The following is an 18,393-nucleotide window of genomic DNA, read 5'->3' on the forward strand; positions in this document are numbered from 1 at the left end:
GAGCCTCCCAAGTAGCTGGGACTACAAGCATGCACCACCACGCCTGGCTAATTTTTTAAAATTTTTTGTAAAGACGAGGTCTCACTAGTTGCCCAGGCTGGTCTCAAACTCCTGGGCTCAAGTGGTCCTCCTACCTTGGCCTCCCATATTGTTGAGATTACAGGCGTGAGCCACCACGTCCAGCCCTCATTACCTTTCTTTATCACTATTCTTATTATCAGTCTTGATGATTTCAATATCTCTATTCCTTGACCTTCCTTCCCCCATGCTCTTGTGCTCCACCCTACCTCAGGCATCCATTCCCATGAGCATACCCTTGCATTATTAATTACTACACCACCTTCAAAATCTCCATTTCAGGCATCCCGTTTTCAGACCCCACCTCGTCTTTCTAGCTCATTCTCTCTAGCACCTGGACTCCAACAATTTTTTAACCCCATTTGGCTATATAATACATTATTTTTGCAACCTTTCCCTATCACCTTTCTGACCACATTTCTACTTCTTTCTTTGCCTGACTTATATTTTGTGTTCCATCTTAAAATTGGTCGCTTGCTTATACTCTTTTAACTTTTCTTTTTCCTCTTTGACATGTTAAACTCACCTGGCTAAACCCCAACTCTTGTTAAGGGTTGCACTCCATGCTTGCATCCAGACAGATGAATGTGATTAAAGACAAGCACCATACCCCATTAGGTTCCACTTGAATGTGGTAACCATGAATTTCAAGTAGGTTAGTGCTGCATCATGATCTGTCTGCATTTCCCTAGTGAACTGATCCTCCCATTAGCTGAGGTAACTCATACCTTCTCTCCTCAAAAGGGCAATACTCTCACCCTTATTCTTACCTGATGGCCTTGCTGCCTACTGCAATGAAAAGAGAATCTGTACATCCTCTTACCAGTAGTTCTGCCAGTCTACCTGCATCTATAGCTATGCACTATGCTTTTCCTCTTATTAGAAAAATGAACTGCCTGCTTCTTAGTCCATTCCCTCTCTTGTACTGGACTCTATCCATGCTCACCTATTCAGAACCTTTGCTCCAGCCAGGCACAGTGGTATGCACCTGCAGTTCCAGCTACTTGGGAGGATTAGGTGGAAAAATTGCTTGAACCCAGGAGTTAGAGTTCAGCCTGGGCAATATAGAGAGACCTTGTCTCAAAAAAAAAAAAAAAAAAAAAAAAGCTTTGCCCTTACAGTTATCACCTCACCTCTGCTAGGGCAGAAACTGTATGTTATTTACTGCTATGATTCCATTGCTTAGAGGAGTGCCTGGCATATAATATGTGCTCAATAAATATCAGTTAATACTGAATTGCAATCCAGGGTGTCAGCCAAACACTTGAAGCCCTAACTACTTCTCTCTATCACACCACCTTATCTGATACTCTCACATTAACTATTAGCTGATAGAATAAACAAACTCGTGAACCCCATGATGGTATTTACATAACCCAGTTATGTGTCACTTAAGGTATTTTAGAGTATTTTTAAAGCAAGGAGATTTTTTTTTTTTTTTTTTTGAGACAGAGTCTCGCTCTGTCGCCCAGGCTGGAGTGCAGTGGCTGGATCTCAGCTCACTGCAAGCTCCGCCTCCCGGGTTCACGCCATTCTCCTGCCTCAGCCTCCCGAGTAGCTGGGACTACAGGCGTCCGCCACCGCGCCCGGCTAATTTTTTGTGTTTTTTTAGTAGAGACGGGGTTTCACCGTGTTAGCCAGGATGGTCTCGATCTCCTGACCTCGTGATCCGCCCGTCTCGGCCTCCCAAAGTGCTGGGATTATAGGCTTGAGCCACCGCGCCCAGCAGCAAGGAGATTTTAATGGGTTCTTAGTTACCCCCATCTAGATTCTTAGTGCTCTAAGCTATATAGTCACATAGAGTTGCAGCGAAAAGCCTTATTATTGCTTCACACAGTGGCTTATGCCTGTAATCCCAGCACTTTGGGAGGCTGAGGCGGGCGGATCACAAGATCAGGAGTTCAAGACCAACCTGGCCAACATAGTGAAACCCTGTCTCTACTAAAAATACAAAAAAAAAAAAAGGCCAGACGCAGTGGCTCTCTTCTATAGTCCCAGCACTTTAGGAGGCTGAGGCGGGCAGATCACCTGAGGTCGAGAGTTCGAGACCAGCCTGACCAACATGGAGAAACCCCGTCTCTATTAAAAATACAAAATTAGCCAGGCGTGGTGTTGCATGCCTGTAATCCCAGCTACTCCGGAGGCTGAGGCAGGAGAATCGTTTGAACCCGGGAGGCGGAGGTTGTGGTGAGCCGAAATCATGCCATTGCACTCCAGCCTGGGCAACTAGAGCAAAACTGTGTCTCAAAAAACAACAACAACAAAAATTAGCCGGGCGTGGTGGCAGGCACCTGTAGTCCCAGCTACTTGGGAGCCTGAGGCAGGAGAATCACTTGAACCTGGGAGGTGGAGGTTGCAGTGAGCCGAGATAATGCCGCTGCACTCCAGCCTGAGTGACAGTGAGACTCCATCTCAAAAAAAAAAAAAGCATTATTATTTATGGTAGAATTGCAGTATGAAGAGATAAGGAAACTGATCATGAAGAGGAAAGTAGCTTAGAGAATTATGATCATAAGGGCAGCTTTTCTGGCATAGATGTATGTATAGTTTGGGGTGATAAGCCTGAAGAAAAAGTCACTGACAAAAAGTCAGCCACTCATGAGGGAAACACTTGTAATGAGTTAGAGACAAAAGACATTTTGAATTTTTTATTTTTGACTTGCTAATATGATAAACTGAAGTAAGTCTTCTTTCTTGTATTTTTTAGTACTGCTGGCGTTGGACGGGTTTTAACTTCGGCTTTGACCTACTTGTAACTTACACCAATCGATACATCATTTTCAAACGCAATACACTGAATCAGCCATGTAGCGGATCTGTCAGTTTACAGCCTCGAAGGAGCATAGCATTTAGGTAGGATGAGATTCCCCACCCCACTCCTCCTCACTCCAGAGGAAATGTAAGAAATAAAACCTTGATAATTTACGCCAACATTAGTAGAACTTTGGTAAGCTACAGTATATGTGAAAGTGGTAGGAAATGACGAGGCTCCATTCCTGTGAAATGTATTGTCAGTAATCAGAATCATAAGATCTAGTATGTCAGGGAGAATGAATAGGCTGGAATATATACCAATAGGGAATATCAGCCTTGAAGTTATCGCCTTGTTGCTATTCCTAGCAAATTCCAGACTGTTGAAATATGTAGCAAGGTATGTTTCCAGGAAAACATGTATTATCCTTAACTTTTTAAAGGATTTAATATATTAAACTTTGCCCAGTAGTTGCTAGCAATCTTTTTCTGAGAGGATACCAGAAGCTGACAAATTGGACAATAGCTTAATGAACATATGATTTAAAAGTCATATGTTTATACTTACCTTACACCAAATACAGAAATTAACTCAAAATGGATCAAAGATCTAAGCATAAGAACTAAAACTATTAAACTCTTGGAAGAAAACATAGGGGGAAAGCTTCCTAACGATTGATTTGGCAGTGATTTCTTCCGTAATACACCCAAGCACAGGCAACAAAAGAAGCAATAGATAAAATTGGACTTCATCAAAATCACAAACCCATATATCAGAGGACAGTGAAAAGGCAACCTGGGGAATGAGAGAAGATATTTGTAACCATACATTTGACAAGACATGAATACCCAGAATATACAGAAAATTCCTACAACTCTATAATTTAAAAAGAAAACTCAACTCAAAAATGGGCCAAAGACTTGCATAAACATTTCTCCAAAGAAGATATACAGATGGCTAAAAAACACATGAAAAGATGCTCAACATTACTAATTAGGGAAATACAAACCAAAACCACAATGATCTTTCACTTCACACCTATTGGGATGGCTATTAATAAAAACAGAATAAAAAAAAAAAAACAAAAGTAACAGGTGTTGGTAAGGATGTGGAGTATTTAGAATCCTTGTGCACTGCTCGTGGCCATATAAAATGGCACAGACACTATGGAACATGGTATATCGCTTCCTCAAAAAAATTGAACAGAATTACCATACAATCCAGTAATTTCTCTTCTGAGTATAGACCCAGAAGAATTGAAAATAGGGACTTAGGCTGGGCACGGTGGCTCACGCCTATAATCCCAGCACTTTGGGAGGCTGAGGCGGGCGGATCACAAGGTCAGGAGATCGAGACCATCCTGGCTAACACGGTGAAAACCCCGCCTCTACTAAAAATACAAAAAACTTAGCTGGGCGTGGTGATGGGCACCTGTAGTCCCAGCTACCTGGGAGGCTGAGGCAGGAGAATGGCGTGAACCTGGGAGGCAGAGCTTGCAGTGAGCCGAGATTGCGCCACTGCCTTCCAGCCTGGGCGACAGAGCAAGACTCCGTCTCAAAAAAAAAAAAAAAGAAAAGAAAATAGGGGCTTAAACAGATATTTTTGTATACTTATGTTCATAACAGCGTTATTCACAATAGCCAAAAGGTGGAAGCAGCCCACATGTTCACTGACAGATGCTAGAGAAACAAAATATGGTACATACATAAAAGAGAACATATTTAGCCTTGAAAAGAAAGGAAATTCTGATACATGCTAAACATGGATGAACCTGGAAGACATGCCAAGTGAAATAAGCCACTCACAAAAGCACAAATATTATAAGATTCCACTCATATGAAGTACCTAGAGTAGACAAATTCATAGGTACAGAGGGTACACTGGTGGTTGCCAGGGCCTGAGGGAAGGGAAAGTGGGGAGTTAGTGTTTAATGGGTAAGGAGCTTCAGCGAGGGAAAATGAAGATGTTCTAGAGATGGGTAAAGAACAATGTGGAAATATATTTAATGCCACAGAACTATATACTTTAAAATGGTTAAAATGATAAATGTTATGTATATTTTACCACAGTAAAAACATTTATAAATTATTTCTCTTGGCCAGATATGTGTAATAGCACAGGCTTGTCACTGAATGCAGTCAGATTACAGTTTGAAAAGACTTCCTGAAAGTCTTTTATCAAATAAAAAACAGAGGAAAAAGTAAATATGAAAGTGAGGAAGGGCTTATTTAATCTGTGGTTTAAAAATCCTGTGTTTATTTATTTATTTTTTTAAATCCTAGATTACGTTTGGCTTCTTTTGATAGTAGTGGAAAACTAATATGTAGTAGAACAACTGGCTATCAAATACTTACACTTGAAAAGGATCAGGTATGTTCGGTTATCTTCTGGTATGTCATTATAATATTTGTCTTTCGAATCCTCTTTTGAAAATTCTTAAGTAGAATTAACATTACAGTGATGGTATTTTGACCTAAAAGTTGGTTTGAAAGCCTTTTGAAGGTAAAGATGAAAGTACCATGTTCACTTATGCATAACTGACCCCATCCCAATGGAAGCATAATTGGGAGAAAAAAAGAAAACACTATTTGAGGGGCAGGGAAACGCTGATTATAAGGCAATAATTGTTTATCCTGAATATCATCAGCAGCACTAAAATTCATTCCTAAAATTTTAGGAACTTAAGTGCTTTATCCATTGTGTACATAGTGCATTTATTTATACATTCACAGCAGGCGTCTTGAAGACAATCCTGTATGTCTCCGAAGCTCCTTAATATCATAAGAGCATTATTCTCTAGCCCATTAGGTTTGTAAGATGGCAAACTCTGTATTGTTCCCCAGATTATCTCCAAAGCCATTTATTTATTCATACATCACACACTTGGAGAAGTTTCAAAGTGTCATGATGAGAAAGTAGACCATTTTTAAAAGTAAAATTGAAAGCTGTTAAAATATTGAGGAAGTTTATTTCTATTAAAACTAATCATCATTCCAAAAGGCATAATGTTTTATTAAAGGATTCAAAGCTTGTTATAGTTTACATAAATTATGAGAAGTTAGTAGTTTTCCTCAGACCGAAGAGACTATCGTAGAACATCCTTAGCATTGCAAGTAACCCTGAAAGTGATCATTGTAACCTCACATGCCATATGAGAACTTCTTTTAATAGCATTCTTACAGAGGGTCATCCACTCATTGTTGAAACTCTAGCCGACCCCCATCTTACATGAAAGGTAATAGGTAGGAATGTCCATTTCAAGGCAGATATATAATGAGAAAGTTCAAATCTGCCTCCATCAGAATTCTCTGTTGGTCCTTCTTGTACCCTCTGCAGCTGAATAGACAATGACTATCTTTATTTCTACCTGAAACTTCATGAAAAATACCATCATGGCTCAATCCCAGCCAGAGACCTAAAAATGCACCAGGCCAAGATAGTAGTTGTATTCCATATGTTCCTTCAGCAAACATTTGTGTCCCCACCATGTGCTTGGTTCTCAGCTAGGAGTAGAAGAAATAAAGACAGGCTTGTGTTAATATAGACTAGTGTAAGTAGCATGATAGAATGAGCTCAGAGTGTGCAACCTTGAGGGAGAAGACTCTAACCTGTAACTGAGCAGTTGCCGGGGTTGGGGGTGGTTAATGGAGGAGGAGGAGAAAGAAAGACAGCTCAGGGAAAGCATCGTCTCCTGGAAAAGTGTTAAAGTCAATGCATACCTGAACCAAGCCTCAAACGGTGAGTAAGATGGAAGCAAGGGAATACACGGGTCATTCAAGGAACTGTAGGACGGTTGGAAGAGTTCAGTATAACTAGAGCCAGGGCATAAGGGCTGTGGATGGAGTTTGGAAGATTTACTTTGGGAGTTGTGTGTTTCATATAGGTTATGGATGTTGTAGAAAGAACGGAAAATATAAGTCAGCTGAAATAACAATCATACATGTACCACTCAGATACATTGCTGAGTTTTTTCTTCACCTGTATCTTTTTTGCAAAATTGGATCACAGTAGATTAGCTATTTTGTAACCTGCTTTTTTTTAATGGTGAAATATATATATATTTAGAATTCACCAGCTGGATTCAACTTAGATGATCCCAGTTTTTTGGCAGCATCTAAAAGCAGCATGCTCAGGAGCCAGTTGAACATGCGCTTTCTTCTTTCCATCAGCCCTGATCACGGTGTTGATCTTGGCCACCTCAGTGTCATAGAGCTCCTCCACAGCCTGTTTGATCTTATGCTTTTTGGCCTCGACATCCACAGTGAACACAAGTGTGGTGTTGTCTTCTGTCTCCTTCATGGCAAACTCAGTGGTTGGGGAGAACTTGTTGGCCGCATAGTGGTCAGGCCTGGGGAAGAGGCAAAGTGGGGTTACCTGGCCTGGGCCCAGTAGAAGAAAGGCTTAGTCCTGTTTCAGAGCCCAGGGCCAGGAGAGCCTAGATGCATCAGACAGTGAGGTAGTAATTGTAATCTACTTTTTTTTTTTCACTTTGTTGTACATAGCTTTTCTTGTCAATAAATATATATTCACAGCATCATTTTTATGAACTGCATAATATTAGTTGTTTTGGCTATACCATAATTTAGATAATTCCTCTTTATTGGATAAAGTTGTTTCTCATTTTTTTCAGTGCTATAGGAAATATACGTATATCTTTGTCCGTTTTTATGATATTTTAAAAGCGTAAATTCCAAGTAGAATTCTTGTTGCATGGTACATACAATTTTCTAATGGACAAATTGCCCTCCAAAGGTACTGTCCAATTCATACTGCCCCCCCCCGGCAGCAGTACAGGAGAGTATACCCGATATTGTGTCTTATCATTCTTTTTCATCTCTATCCCAGTGTAGTAAATGTGAAAACAAATATTTGTTTTAACTTTCATTTCTTTTTTATTTGTTTGTTTTGAGACAGAGTCTTGCTCTGTCACCCAGGCTGGAGTGCACTAATTTTTGTATTTAGAGTAGAGATAGGGTTTCACCATGTTAGCCAGGCTGGTCTTGAACTTCTGGCCTCAAGTGATCCACCTGCCTTGGCCTCCCAAAGTGCTGGGATTACAGGTGTGAGCCACCACGCCTGGCCCTTAATTTTCAATGTTCATTTCTTTGGTTAGTGTATGGTTGGGTTTTGTTATGCTTATTGAACACATCATCTCATGTAAACTGACAGCTTATGTTGTTTCTGTTAAATTTTTTATTAAAATGTTCATTTTTTTCTTGCTAATTTTTAACAGCTTTTATATATTAAAAATACTAACATTTGTGATAGTCTGTAGTTTTTACTTTTTCTCTTTTTTTTTTTTTGAGACAGGTTGTCACTCTCACTCAGGCTGGAGTGCGGTGGTACAATCATGGCTCACTGCAGCCTCCACCTCCTGGGCCTCACAAGTAGCTGAGACTACAGGCTTGAACCACCACGCCCAGCTAAATATTTTTGTATTTTTTTATAGAGACGAGGTTTTGCCACGTTGCCCAGGCTGGTCTGGAATTCCTGGGCTCAAGTGATCCATCTGCCTCGGCTTCCCAAAATGCTGGGATTACAGGCATGAGCCACCATGCCCAGTCTTTACATTTTTGTCATTTGTCTTTTCAACCTTCAAAACAATCTATCTTTTTCTTTTATGATTTGTTTTTTTGGTGTGACCCTTAGGCCCCCATTTTACTAGGATTATATAAATAGTCATCTATATATTTTTCTGTTCTTTTTATGGCTTAATTTTTTACTTTGGAGTATTTGACGATGTATCTGAAATGTACTGGATGTATCAGTGTGTTTGAAATGCCTTATTGTACATGAAATACTTATAAACTTGCTTTCATTTCTAGACTTTCTGTTTTATTGATTTCTTTGTTATGAAGACAAGGCATTGTTTTAATTAGGCTAACTTTAAAATGCATTTTAATATTTAGTAATACAAAACCACCTTCATTTTTCTTTTTTCAAAAATCTCTCAGTTCTTTTTGCATGATTATTCTCCTGTATGGGATGTAGAATCATTTTGCTAAGTTTCCTTTCAAAAATTCCTGTGGGAATTTTAATTTATATGATTAAATATGTAGAGTAGTTTGTGGACAGTTGATGTCTTCCTTTCTGGAATATGGTATTTTCTACATTTATTTAGGTCTTCTCTTATGTCTCTCTCTAAAATTTGTAGTTTTTCCCATATTGTTCCTGTATTATTTCCTAGAAGTATAATGTTTAGTATTTTATTTTGTTATTTTTTTTTGAGACGGAGTCTTGTTCTGTCGCCAGGCTGGAGTGCAGTGGCGTGATCTCAGCTCACTGCAACTTCCACCTCCTGGGTTCAAGCGATTCCCCTGCCTCAGCCTCCCAAGTAGCTGGGATTACAGGCACATGCCACCATGCCCCGCTTTTTTGTATTTTAGTAGAGACGGGGTTTCACCATGTTGGCCAAGATGGTCTCAATCTCCTGACCTTGTGATCCGCTGTCCTCGGCCTCCCAAAGTGCTGGGATTACAGGCGTGAGCCACTGCGCCCAGCCAGTATTTTACATTTCAATTGCTAATATGAAATGAATCATTTGTTCTAATAGTTTTTGATAATGTAAGGAAGGTAGTGAATTTTGTATATTTATTTTGTAACTGTCTGTCTTATAAGACCATGCTAAATGGATTTTCACTATAGAAGGTTCCCTCAGACGGCAATGTGTAGGAAGGATTCAAGATATGATAATGGCAATAAAACAATTTATTGATTATATAGCTATAATTCAAATTAAAAGTGATGAGAACCTTAAAGAATGTAGCAGTGAAGATGAAAATACTGATGGGTTCTGGAAATAAAGTGGTGCAACTGAGAATTTGATTCTTAATCGTGTGTGTGCATGAGGAAATGTCAGATGGTTCATAGTTTTCTGATTTGGGCAATTTGATTTATAGTAGTGGTTTTACCTGAGATTTGAATTATAGGAAGGAAAATGAACATGACGTAGTGTTGGTGATGGTGAAGAGATGATGAATTCCGTTTAGGGCACGTTTAATTTGAGAACATCAAGGTGAAAATTTGATAGGCTGGTTAATAAATGGATCTGGAGTTTACAAGTAATGCCTGAACTAGAAATAATAATTGGATGAGATAACATTCAGGAAATGTGTAGAGAATATGACACGATAGAACCCTAGTAATCACTGGTATTTAAGAGATGGGCAAAAAAGGTAACCTGGTGAGACATTCAAAAGCTGCGATGGGGAATCAAAGCCAAATTGCAGGCTTGGCATGGTAGCATATGCCTGTAATCCCAGCACTTTGGGAGGCCGAGGCAAGAGGATTGCTTGAGACCAGGAGTTCAAGACCAGCCCTGGCAACATAGCGAAACCCTGTCTATACAAAAAATTAAAAAATTAGCCAAGCATGGTGGCATGTGCCTGTAGTACCACCAACTCAGAAACTGAGGCAGGAGGATCACTTGAGCCTGGGAGGCTGAGGCTGCAATAAGCTGTGATCATGCCACCGCACTCCAGCCTGGGTGACAGAGTCAGGTCCTGTCTCCAGACAAAAACAGACAAACAAAAAACACTACCAACAACAACAAATACCCAGAAATTTATTTTTTTAAGCCGAATTGTAAGAGTGAAAGTGGAGGTGACCCAGAAAGAAAGAAAGGAAGGGATAGATAGTAGCCAATAGTTGAGGGTTTGAATTTGAGTTACTTTATAACGAAGTAAAGATTATTCAATAGTGAGTTGTATTTGTAGATCTTGGAATTTAGACATATAAGATAGAATGTGGGGGAAGTAATAGAGGAATAGTATAGAATAAGTTGCAAAAACCTCAGAGAAGCAGGGATCTCTACATAGAGATGAATAACTAATTATCTGGAAGTAGAAGTGCGGACCTAGGAGGATGCTGCTGCTCTGCTGCTGTGATATGTGGGCTCCACAGCTTCCATCCATAGTGGAATAATGACAATAGAACTTTGCTGTAAAGGTACTTCAATGCAAATGCAGATGCAGATTGAACCTTTAGGTGAAGCAACACACTTGATGAAGCTAGGATCAACCTATCCTGTTTGGGAATGGAGAGTGGGGATTAATACAATTTAATATTCAAAAATTGGTGTGTCCATTCAGCCAAATGATATCCACATGGCTTCCTTCTTTCTCCAGAGTTGGCCCTTTGACCTGCCCTTCCCTGCCTCAATCTTAACTATATTCAAATACCAGAAGGCTAATCTTCCTCAGAAGCTTTTAGTTATTAGGTACAGAATCTTAATTTTTATCATCAGATATACATATCATCAAAGCATTTGTCCTCAACAAATTTGGTAAATGTGCCTTCATCCAGATTATTGATATAAATTTTGACTAGGTCAGGATGTCTCAAGTATCTGAAGACCAACCATGCTTTGGCATCGTTCCTCTCTGGTGACACTGTTAGCACAATCAGTCTAGGTGATGGCCTCCCCTGATTTTGTTCACTGATGTCTTTTTAAAATACCACTTTCCCTCATATAGAGAGAGAGATTGTGTGTGTGTGTGTGTGTGTGTGTGTGAGACATTTGTACTCTCTACCTTCTTTATTCAAATTTATCTCCTTGTTCCCTCAACACAGAAGCTGTGTCCAGTGAGTCTGCTTCAGTCACTCAAATATTCTAGTTTTAGTCCCTCTTCATGCAGGAATACATGCCTCAGTAAAAAATTAAAACTTTGGATTTAAACAGTGTTTAATAGTATCTTACCCAAAATAAATAAAGTGTAACTAATGCATACTATTGCAGAGAGTGTATGCCAGGCATTTAAAATGTAGGAATTCTCATTTTAGTGTTTCCTCTTTTACTCTGAGGATTGATTCTGTCTAGCAAATGCTTCTAGTAAAGGATATATGAGGTTCCAAACAGAGATCTGTAGCATCAGGGATGTTATATTTGTGTAGTGTCAACTCCTGTCTCTGAGAGTTCTGAGCATTCTTGTGTGTGTTGATGTAACTGAACCTGAAATTGCTTTTCCATGATAATGCATTTTATGTTTCAGGAGACAAATTACATGTTTGTCATAGGGACAGTGGGAAATCTTAAACAATAGTAGGAACCCTGCTTTTTGGTGATGATAATGACTCCCGACCCTCATCCCAGTGATTTGCTGTACCCAACGGCCATCAGAAATCAAAGCCAAGTAGCCGGGCACATTGGCACCTGCCTGTAGTCCCAGCTACTCAGGAGGCTGAGGCAGGAGGATGAGGCAGGAAGATCTCTTGAGCCCAGGAGTTCAAGGCCAGCTTGGGCAATATAGAAAGACCCTATCTCATTTTTTTTAAATAATTATTTTTTAAAAGGAAATAAAATGTTTAAAACATTGAAGTCAAGTGAGAAGTTTATGTATTTGTAGACATTGTATCTGTTCACAAAATATGTAAATATTTGATAGAAATTTTTGCAATAATGAAAACAACTACCATTATTGAGTACACAATAGATAGCTGGCTTTGTGAAACTCCCTGTGCATTGTCTCATGTAATCCTCCTGTAAGTCAGGTACTCTTATTGTCCCCATCTTACAGTGAGGAAGCTGTATTTGACAAGGTCACACAGCTAGTGGGTGGGAATTTGGAGAGTGGAGTTGTGGATCTCAGACTCAGGACACTATCTCCTTTGGTTCACTCAGTTCAACAGTTTGGTTTTTTTGTTTTTATTTTTAAGCTATTGCTATCTAATTGTCATTAAATCTACAAATCTGTCTTATAGGAACAAGTGGTGATGAACTTGGACAGCAGGCTTCTGATCTTCCCCTTATATATCTGCTGTAACTTCTTGTATATATCACCAGAAAAAAAGAATTGAAAATAATCGTCACCCAGAAAATACAGAAAACTGAAGATCTCATCAGTTGGAAACAGTAGCACTTTGAAAACTTTTTAGGCCAGTTTTAATTTAATGGCCCTACTGATATTCACATCTAAGGTGACTAACAATGACAAAGGCCTTACGAACTGTACGGACAATACAGAAGATTATTCTTATCCTCCTTGCATTTCTATGCATATACGAAAAAACATTTTAAAGCCAAGAAAATATCTGTCAAACCATTTCTGTTGGAGCGATGTCAACTCATGCGTTTAATTTAGCATCAGTAGAAAATTGCTGTAGGTAAATCTCACATTTATCTGCAACAAAATATAGATTTAATTTTTAGCTTAAACTTTCTTTCTGCCTTATGTTAGTGGACCTCAGTTATCCATCTGTAAATTTCTTTTTATTTGGCTAAAATAATCTAAAAGAATAATTCGGATGGCCAATTAGAAATGCTCTTTTCAGTTGGTGCATTTAAAGCTTTCCTTTAATATTTTCACCTCTCATTATGATGCCTTCTTTTAGTTCAATATCTTTCCAGCTCACACTTGTTTTTAATCATTAAATATTTTTTTCCTGGTTTTGGAGACTAAACTGCGAAACTTTTTTTTAAACTTAAGCATTGTCATTGCTATTTTTTTAAATTAGGCTTTCTTAGGATTTTAAGAACAATGAAAGTTAGCTTCACACCTTCAAATGATCTTGAATGAGGGAAAAATCAGTTTGATTCCAAGGATATTTCTTGCCTTACATGGTCTTTTCTTTGACAGTCTGTACACCTTTATTATTAGGTTTAGAATTATTTATGTACCAGATATTATAGTTTTAAACATTTTAATATTCTCTGATCTTTAGAATTATTTATGTTCAAATTTTAGTTGGGAACTTTGTTTCCTACTTAAGCTCAGGACTTTATACCCTCTGAATTGAGTGCCTTTGAGTTACACATGCTAATAGAAATTTCATAGTAAATGTAAATAAGGTCAGAGGATCTAATATAGAACCTGATGATGAAGCATTAATGTAAAAATGGAACTTATTTTTGTCAAAAATGAGATGTACATTTGTCGTGATTTATATATGTTGACCTTTTGTGTTTATTACTGTTTTGAGAATAGCCATGTTCATTTTCTTTCCAGTTAGAGTAAGTACTTCTGTGGTTAATGTATATTTTTATTATGGTTTTTAAAATGGGAATCATTTTTATGTATCTGTGCAAATAATAAATGCCCATTTGGAAAAAGAGTAAGTAAGCTCTTACATAAAATGGACCAAAAAACCCCCCTTAACTGAAACCAAAATTTTTTTTCTTTCTAGTTAGGTTTTTATTCCAACTCCTTTTAACTTTTGGAATTTATTAATAATTTTTTTCTTTCTTAATGATATGCCCATAGGTTCATAAATTGCTTTTGTTCTTTTAAAATTCATCCATTTGGTTTAACTTAAAGGAACCTTTTAAATGCCTCACCCTTGACCCTCAGAGCTGGAATTTAAATGTTTCTAATACAGTGATTTGGCTGTTATCAAGAGGTTACATTTCAGCTGGTCGTCAGCCGGGTGTGGTGGCTCACACCTGTAAGCCACTTTGGGAGGCCGAGGCAGGCAGATCATTTGAGGTCAGGAGTTTAAGACCAGCCATGACCAACATGGTAAAACCTCATCTCTATTAAATACACAAAATAAAAATTAGCCGGGCATGGTGGCACACGCCTGTAATCTCAGCTACTCAGGAGGCTGAGGCAGGAGAATCACTTGAACCCGGGAGGCAGAGGTTGCAGTGAGTGGAGATTGCACCATTGCACTCCAACCTGGGTGACAGAGTGAGACTTCATCTCAAAAAAAAAAAAGAGGTTACATTAATTATTTTTATATTTGACTATATTAGGTCTCTTTCACGGGAAGCTGTTGTTTTCTTTCTATCTCATTACTGTATAAGAGTTTCCTTACCCTTTATGTATTGAAATATATATAAATGCCACACTTAAATTATTTGGATAATTAAGTTTTTGCAAATCTTGGAAGTAAAGATAATGTTTGAGCATATTAATGAATAAAGTTAACTGTTTCATTTCACTTATATAAGTTAACTGGCCAAATTGGAATTGTATGTGGTTTCATCCATTGGTTCTGTCCTGGCCAAGTTGCTTATGTCATCCATAGACAGGATAATTCTTCAATCACAAGTAGGTTAATGTTCTTATTTGAGAAATTGATAATTGTCAGCTAGTAATTCACATTGGTAGTAAAGATGTGCTTTTGTTTTCTTACCAAATACTTTTATGTGTTTGCAGAGTTCTTTTCAATAGAAATATTTTCAATAAAGTGTTAATAGTGTAAGCTAAAGTATTATATAAACTATGGTTTATGAAAGCTTTGTGTTTTGTCAGCTTTTGTCTTACAGCCTCTACTATTTTTTTATGCTAGGGCTAGAAAACAACATTTATATTTTAAGAATGATTTGTGTTTGTCAGTAAGGAAGAGGTCTTTAAGAAAATATGTCCTAGAGTTTCACACTAAGTTATTAAGAAGGGATATGAATACCTTTCCTTTAAAAAAAAAATGGTTTGGCATGAAACTTAGCAAGAAAGGTAAAACCGTGTGGAGAACAGTGGTAGTCACTTGTTTTGTTTTGTTTTGTTTTGTTTTGTTTTGTTTTTGAGGCGGAGTCTTGCTGTGTCACCAGGCTGGAGTGTAGTGGTGCAGTCTTGGCTCACTGCCACCTCCGCCTCCTGGGTTCAAGCAATTCTCCTGCCTCAGCCTCCTGAGTAACTGGGACCACAGGCATGTGCCACCACGCCCAGCTAATATTTGTATTTTTAGTAGAGACAGGGTTTCGCCATGTTGGCCAGGAAGGTCTCGATCTCTTGAGCTCATGATCCGCCCACCTCAGCCTCCCAAAGTACTGGGATCTCAGGCATGAGCCACTGCCCGGCCTGTTTTTTGTTTTGTTTTGTTTTTTTACAAAGTGTTTCACAGCTAACATTTTATCTAATTTCAAGTCTTTCAATAGGATTACCATCATATGTGAACAATTTTCAACATCAAATGCAAAAATAGGGTTACTGGGGGCCGGGCACAGTGGCTCACACCTGTAATCCCAGCACTTTGAGAGGCCGAGATGGGCAGATCACCTGCGGTCAGGAGTTCGAGACCAGCCTGGCCAACATGGTGAAACCCCGTCTCTACTAAAAATACAAAAATTAGCTGGGCGTAGTGGCGGGCGCCTGTAATCCCACCTACTCGGGAGGCTGAAGCAGGAGAATCGCTTGAACCTGGGAGGCAGAGGTTGCAGTGAACCGAGATTGTGCCATTGCACTCCAGCCTAGATGACAGAGTAAGACTCTGTCTCAAAAAATATATGAAAAAATAGGGTTACTGAAGATCACTGTGGCCACTTAAGTGTAAGTTAATTAAAATTTAAAGAAATTTAAAATGTACTCCCTCAGTCACACTAGCCACACTGTAAGTGCTCAGTAACTCATGTACCTGGTGGCTACCATATTGGACAGTACAGCTATAGAATATTTCTATTGCAGAAAGTTCTGATAGCTGATGTAGAATATTGGACTGGTAATTGTTAAACTATTTAAGATGAACCTGTGTAAAGAATAGAAAATAATAGAGCCAGGGGTACAAATGATAAGCATAAATGACTTGTCAATCTCCTGAAATGTGTTCAACCAATATGGACCCAATCATGTGACTGGATTAAAATTTTTAAAAAGGCATGGCACAAACTCTCCTCAACCAGAGAGTTTTAATTCTTCCCAAGGTCTAAGGTACAGGGGTACAAAAAGCAAAAATCCTCAAAGGGCATCAATCATTATTAAGTAGTGGTCAGACTGTATCTGATTATGGAGCAGAATTACTCAACAGCATACATTCATTTGTAAAGTATGAAAGGCTGGGCATGGTGGCTCATGCCTGTAATCTCAGCACTTTGGGGGGCCAAGGCAGGAGGATCTCTTCAGGCCAGGGGTTTGAGACTAGGCTGGGCAGCATAGCAAGACCCCATCTCTACAAAAAATATTTTTTTAAAAAATAGGTGAAGCCAGATGCAGTGGCTCACGCCTGTAATCCCAACACTTTGGAAGGCTGAGGAGGGTGGATCACCTGAGGTCAGGAGTTCGAGACCAGCCTGGACAACATGGTGAAACCCTGTCTCTACTAAAAATACAAAAATTAGCTGGGCATGGTGGCGCGTGCTATTTTTGATAATTCCTTTTCCTATAGTTCTAGCCTAGATCTCTCTTCCAAGTTCCAGATACACATCTAGTTGACATCTCCTCTTGAGTGTTCAAAATAGCACCTAAAGTTAGCATGTCCAGATCTGCATGCATCTGCTTTCCCTGGAATTTGTCTTGTATGCCTCATGTCAGCAAATGACACTACTCAATTATGCAAGCCAGAAACCTAGATGTCATTCTCGAATCTTCCAACTCCCTCATGCTCTGCATCCAGAAATCACAAAGTTCTTGTGATTTTACCAACTGTATCTCAAATGCAGCCACTTCTCACCTTGCCCACTGCCACCATTCTAGTACAGACCATGATAATTTCCAACCTGGATTATTGCACCAACCTCCTGTGTTTTCCCCTTCTAATTGAGTCTCCACATTACCCAAAGAGTTATCTGCATAAACTCAAATCTCTGTCTATTCTCCTATCCTCAGAATTCTTTGAAGGTCCCCCATTTGCCCTCAGGATAACTCTGTACAATAGCTAACGAGTCTGTTTCAGCCTTGTCTTCACATCTCCACACTCTGCCCCCAAGGTGGCTGTCATACTTTTCTTTAGTTCTCTAAAGAGCCCATCCTGTCCCTCGCTTCCTGCCCTTGCACATGCAGTCTCCTCAGCCTGGACAATCTCTTCCACCTTTCCCCACCACAGATGTCACCCCATTTCACCCGGCTAGTTTCTGCTCATACTTTAGGTCTTGTTTGGATGTTGTTTTCTCCTGGAAACTTTTCTTGACAACCTTCCCATGGTATGTGCCCTCCTAGTACTCTGTTCTTTCCCCATTAATGCACTTTCACACTGTTTACTTGTTTGTATCCCCCACTGGACTGCAAGCTACTCACGACTTGTGTCTTTTGCATTGTTAAATCCTCTGATACATGTGGTGTGCCATAAATGTGTGAATAATGACAAACTGTAGTAACATGCCTTTTTTATTTTCTGATGTTTTGACATCTGGGTTCTTACTAAGACTTATCTTCCTAGGACTAATTCCTAGAGATTGCAAAAGACTCCCATTGGAGCATGCCTTACATATACACCCCAGCCAATCCAAAGCCCACATCCCCAACTACCTCCTTTAACAAACTCTCATAAGCCAAGCCAATATTCCCATCCCCTAATCACCCCAGGGCCAGCCTCTTACCTGACAGCCTGCTGAAGTTATTCAAACTAGCCAAACTAGCCAGTCTTAGAAGTTGCTTACCCTGCCTCACCCATTCCTTCCCATGACAACCACAGTAAAGTCTCACCCATGCTTTCCCCTCATTCCCTTCACCTCCTGGTCAACCCTAGTGCTTCCCTGTGTGGAATGCCATGCTTCCTGCTTCTAGGAAACTGACTGTAATGTTTTACTCAGTTAAAAACATCTTCCTTCGTGACATTCACATCTGTGTCTCTGTGTCTTACCATATGCTATGGTTTGAGTGTGTCCCTCAAAACTTCATAAAATGAAAATTGAATTCCCATTTTAACTGTGTTGAGAGGCAGGACATTGGAGAGGTGATTAGGTCACAAGGGTT

The 18,393-nt window shown here is 39.3% G+C and overlaps 1 protein-coding gene across 1 annotated transcript in view; it reads left to right on the forward strand.

Annotated features, from left to right (window-relative positions):
- GMCL1 (germ cell-less, spermatogenesis associated 1) overlaps window positions 1-14,972 on the forward strand; it is a 54,147-nt gene extending 39,175 nt beyond the window's left edge. Inside the window, exons 12-14 of the mRNA XM_025354537.1 lie at window positions 2,786-2,931; window positions 5,113-5,200; window positions 12,530-14,972. Of these exons, the coding sequence (XP_025210322.1) occupies window positions 2,786-2,931; window positions 5,113-5,200; window positions 12,530-12,625 (330 nt within the window). The 3' untranslated portion in view covers window positions 12,626-14,972. The remainder of the gene's footprint in view (window positions 1-2,785; window positions 2,932-5,112; window positions 5,201-12,529) is intronic.
- Window positions 14,973-18,393: the final 3,421 nt, after the last annotated feature.

The sequence above is a fragment of the Theropithecus gelada genome, chromosome 13, assembly GCF_003255815.1.
Source record: "Theropithecus gelada isolate Dixy chromosome 13, Tgel_1.0, whole genome shotgun sequence".
Classification (NCBI taxonomy): domain Eukaryota; kingdom Metazoa; phylum Chordata; class Mammalia; order Primates; family Cercopithecidae; genus Theropithecus; species Theropithecus gelada.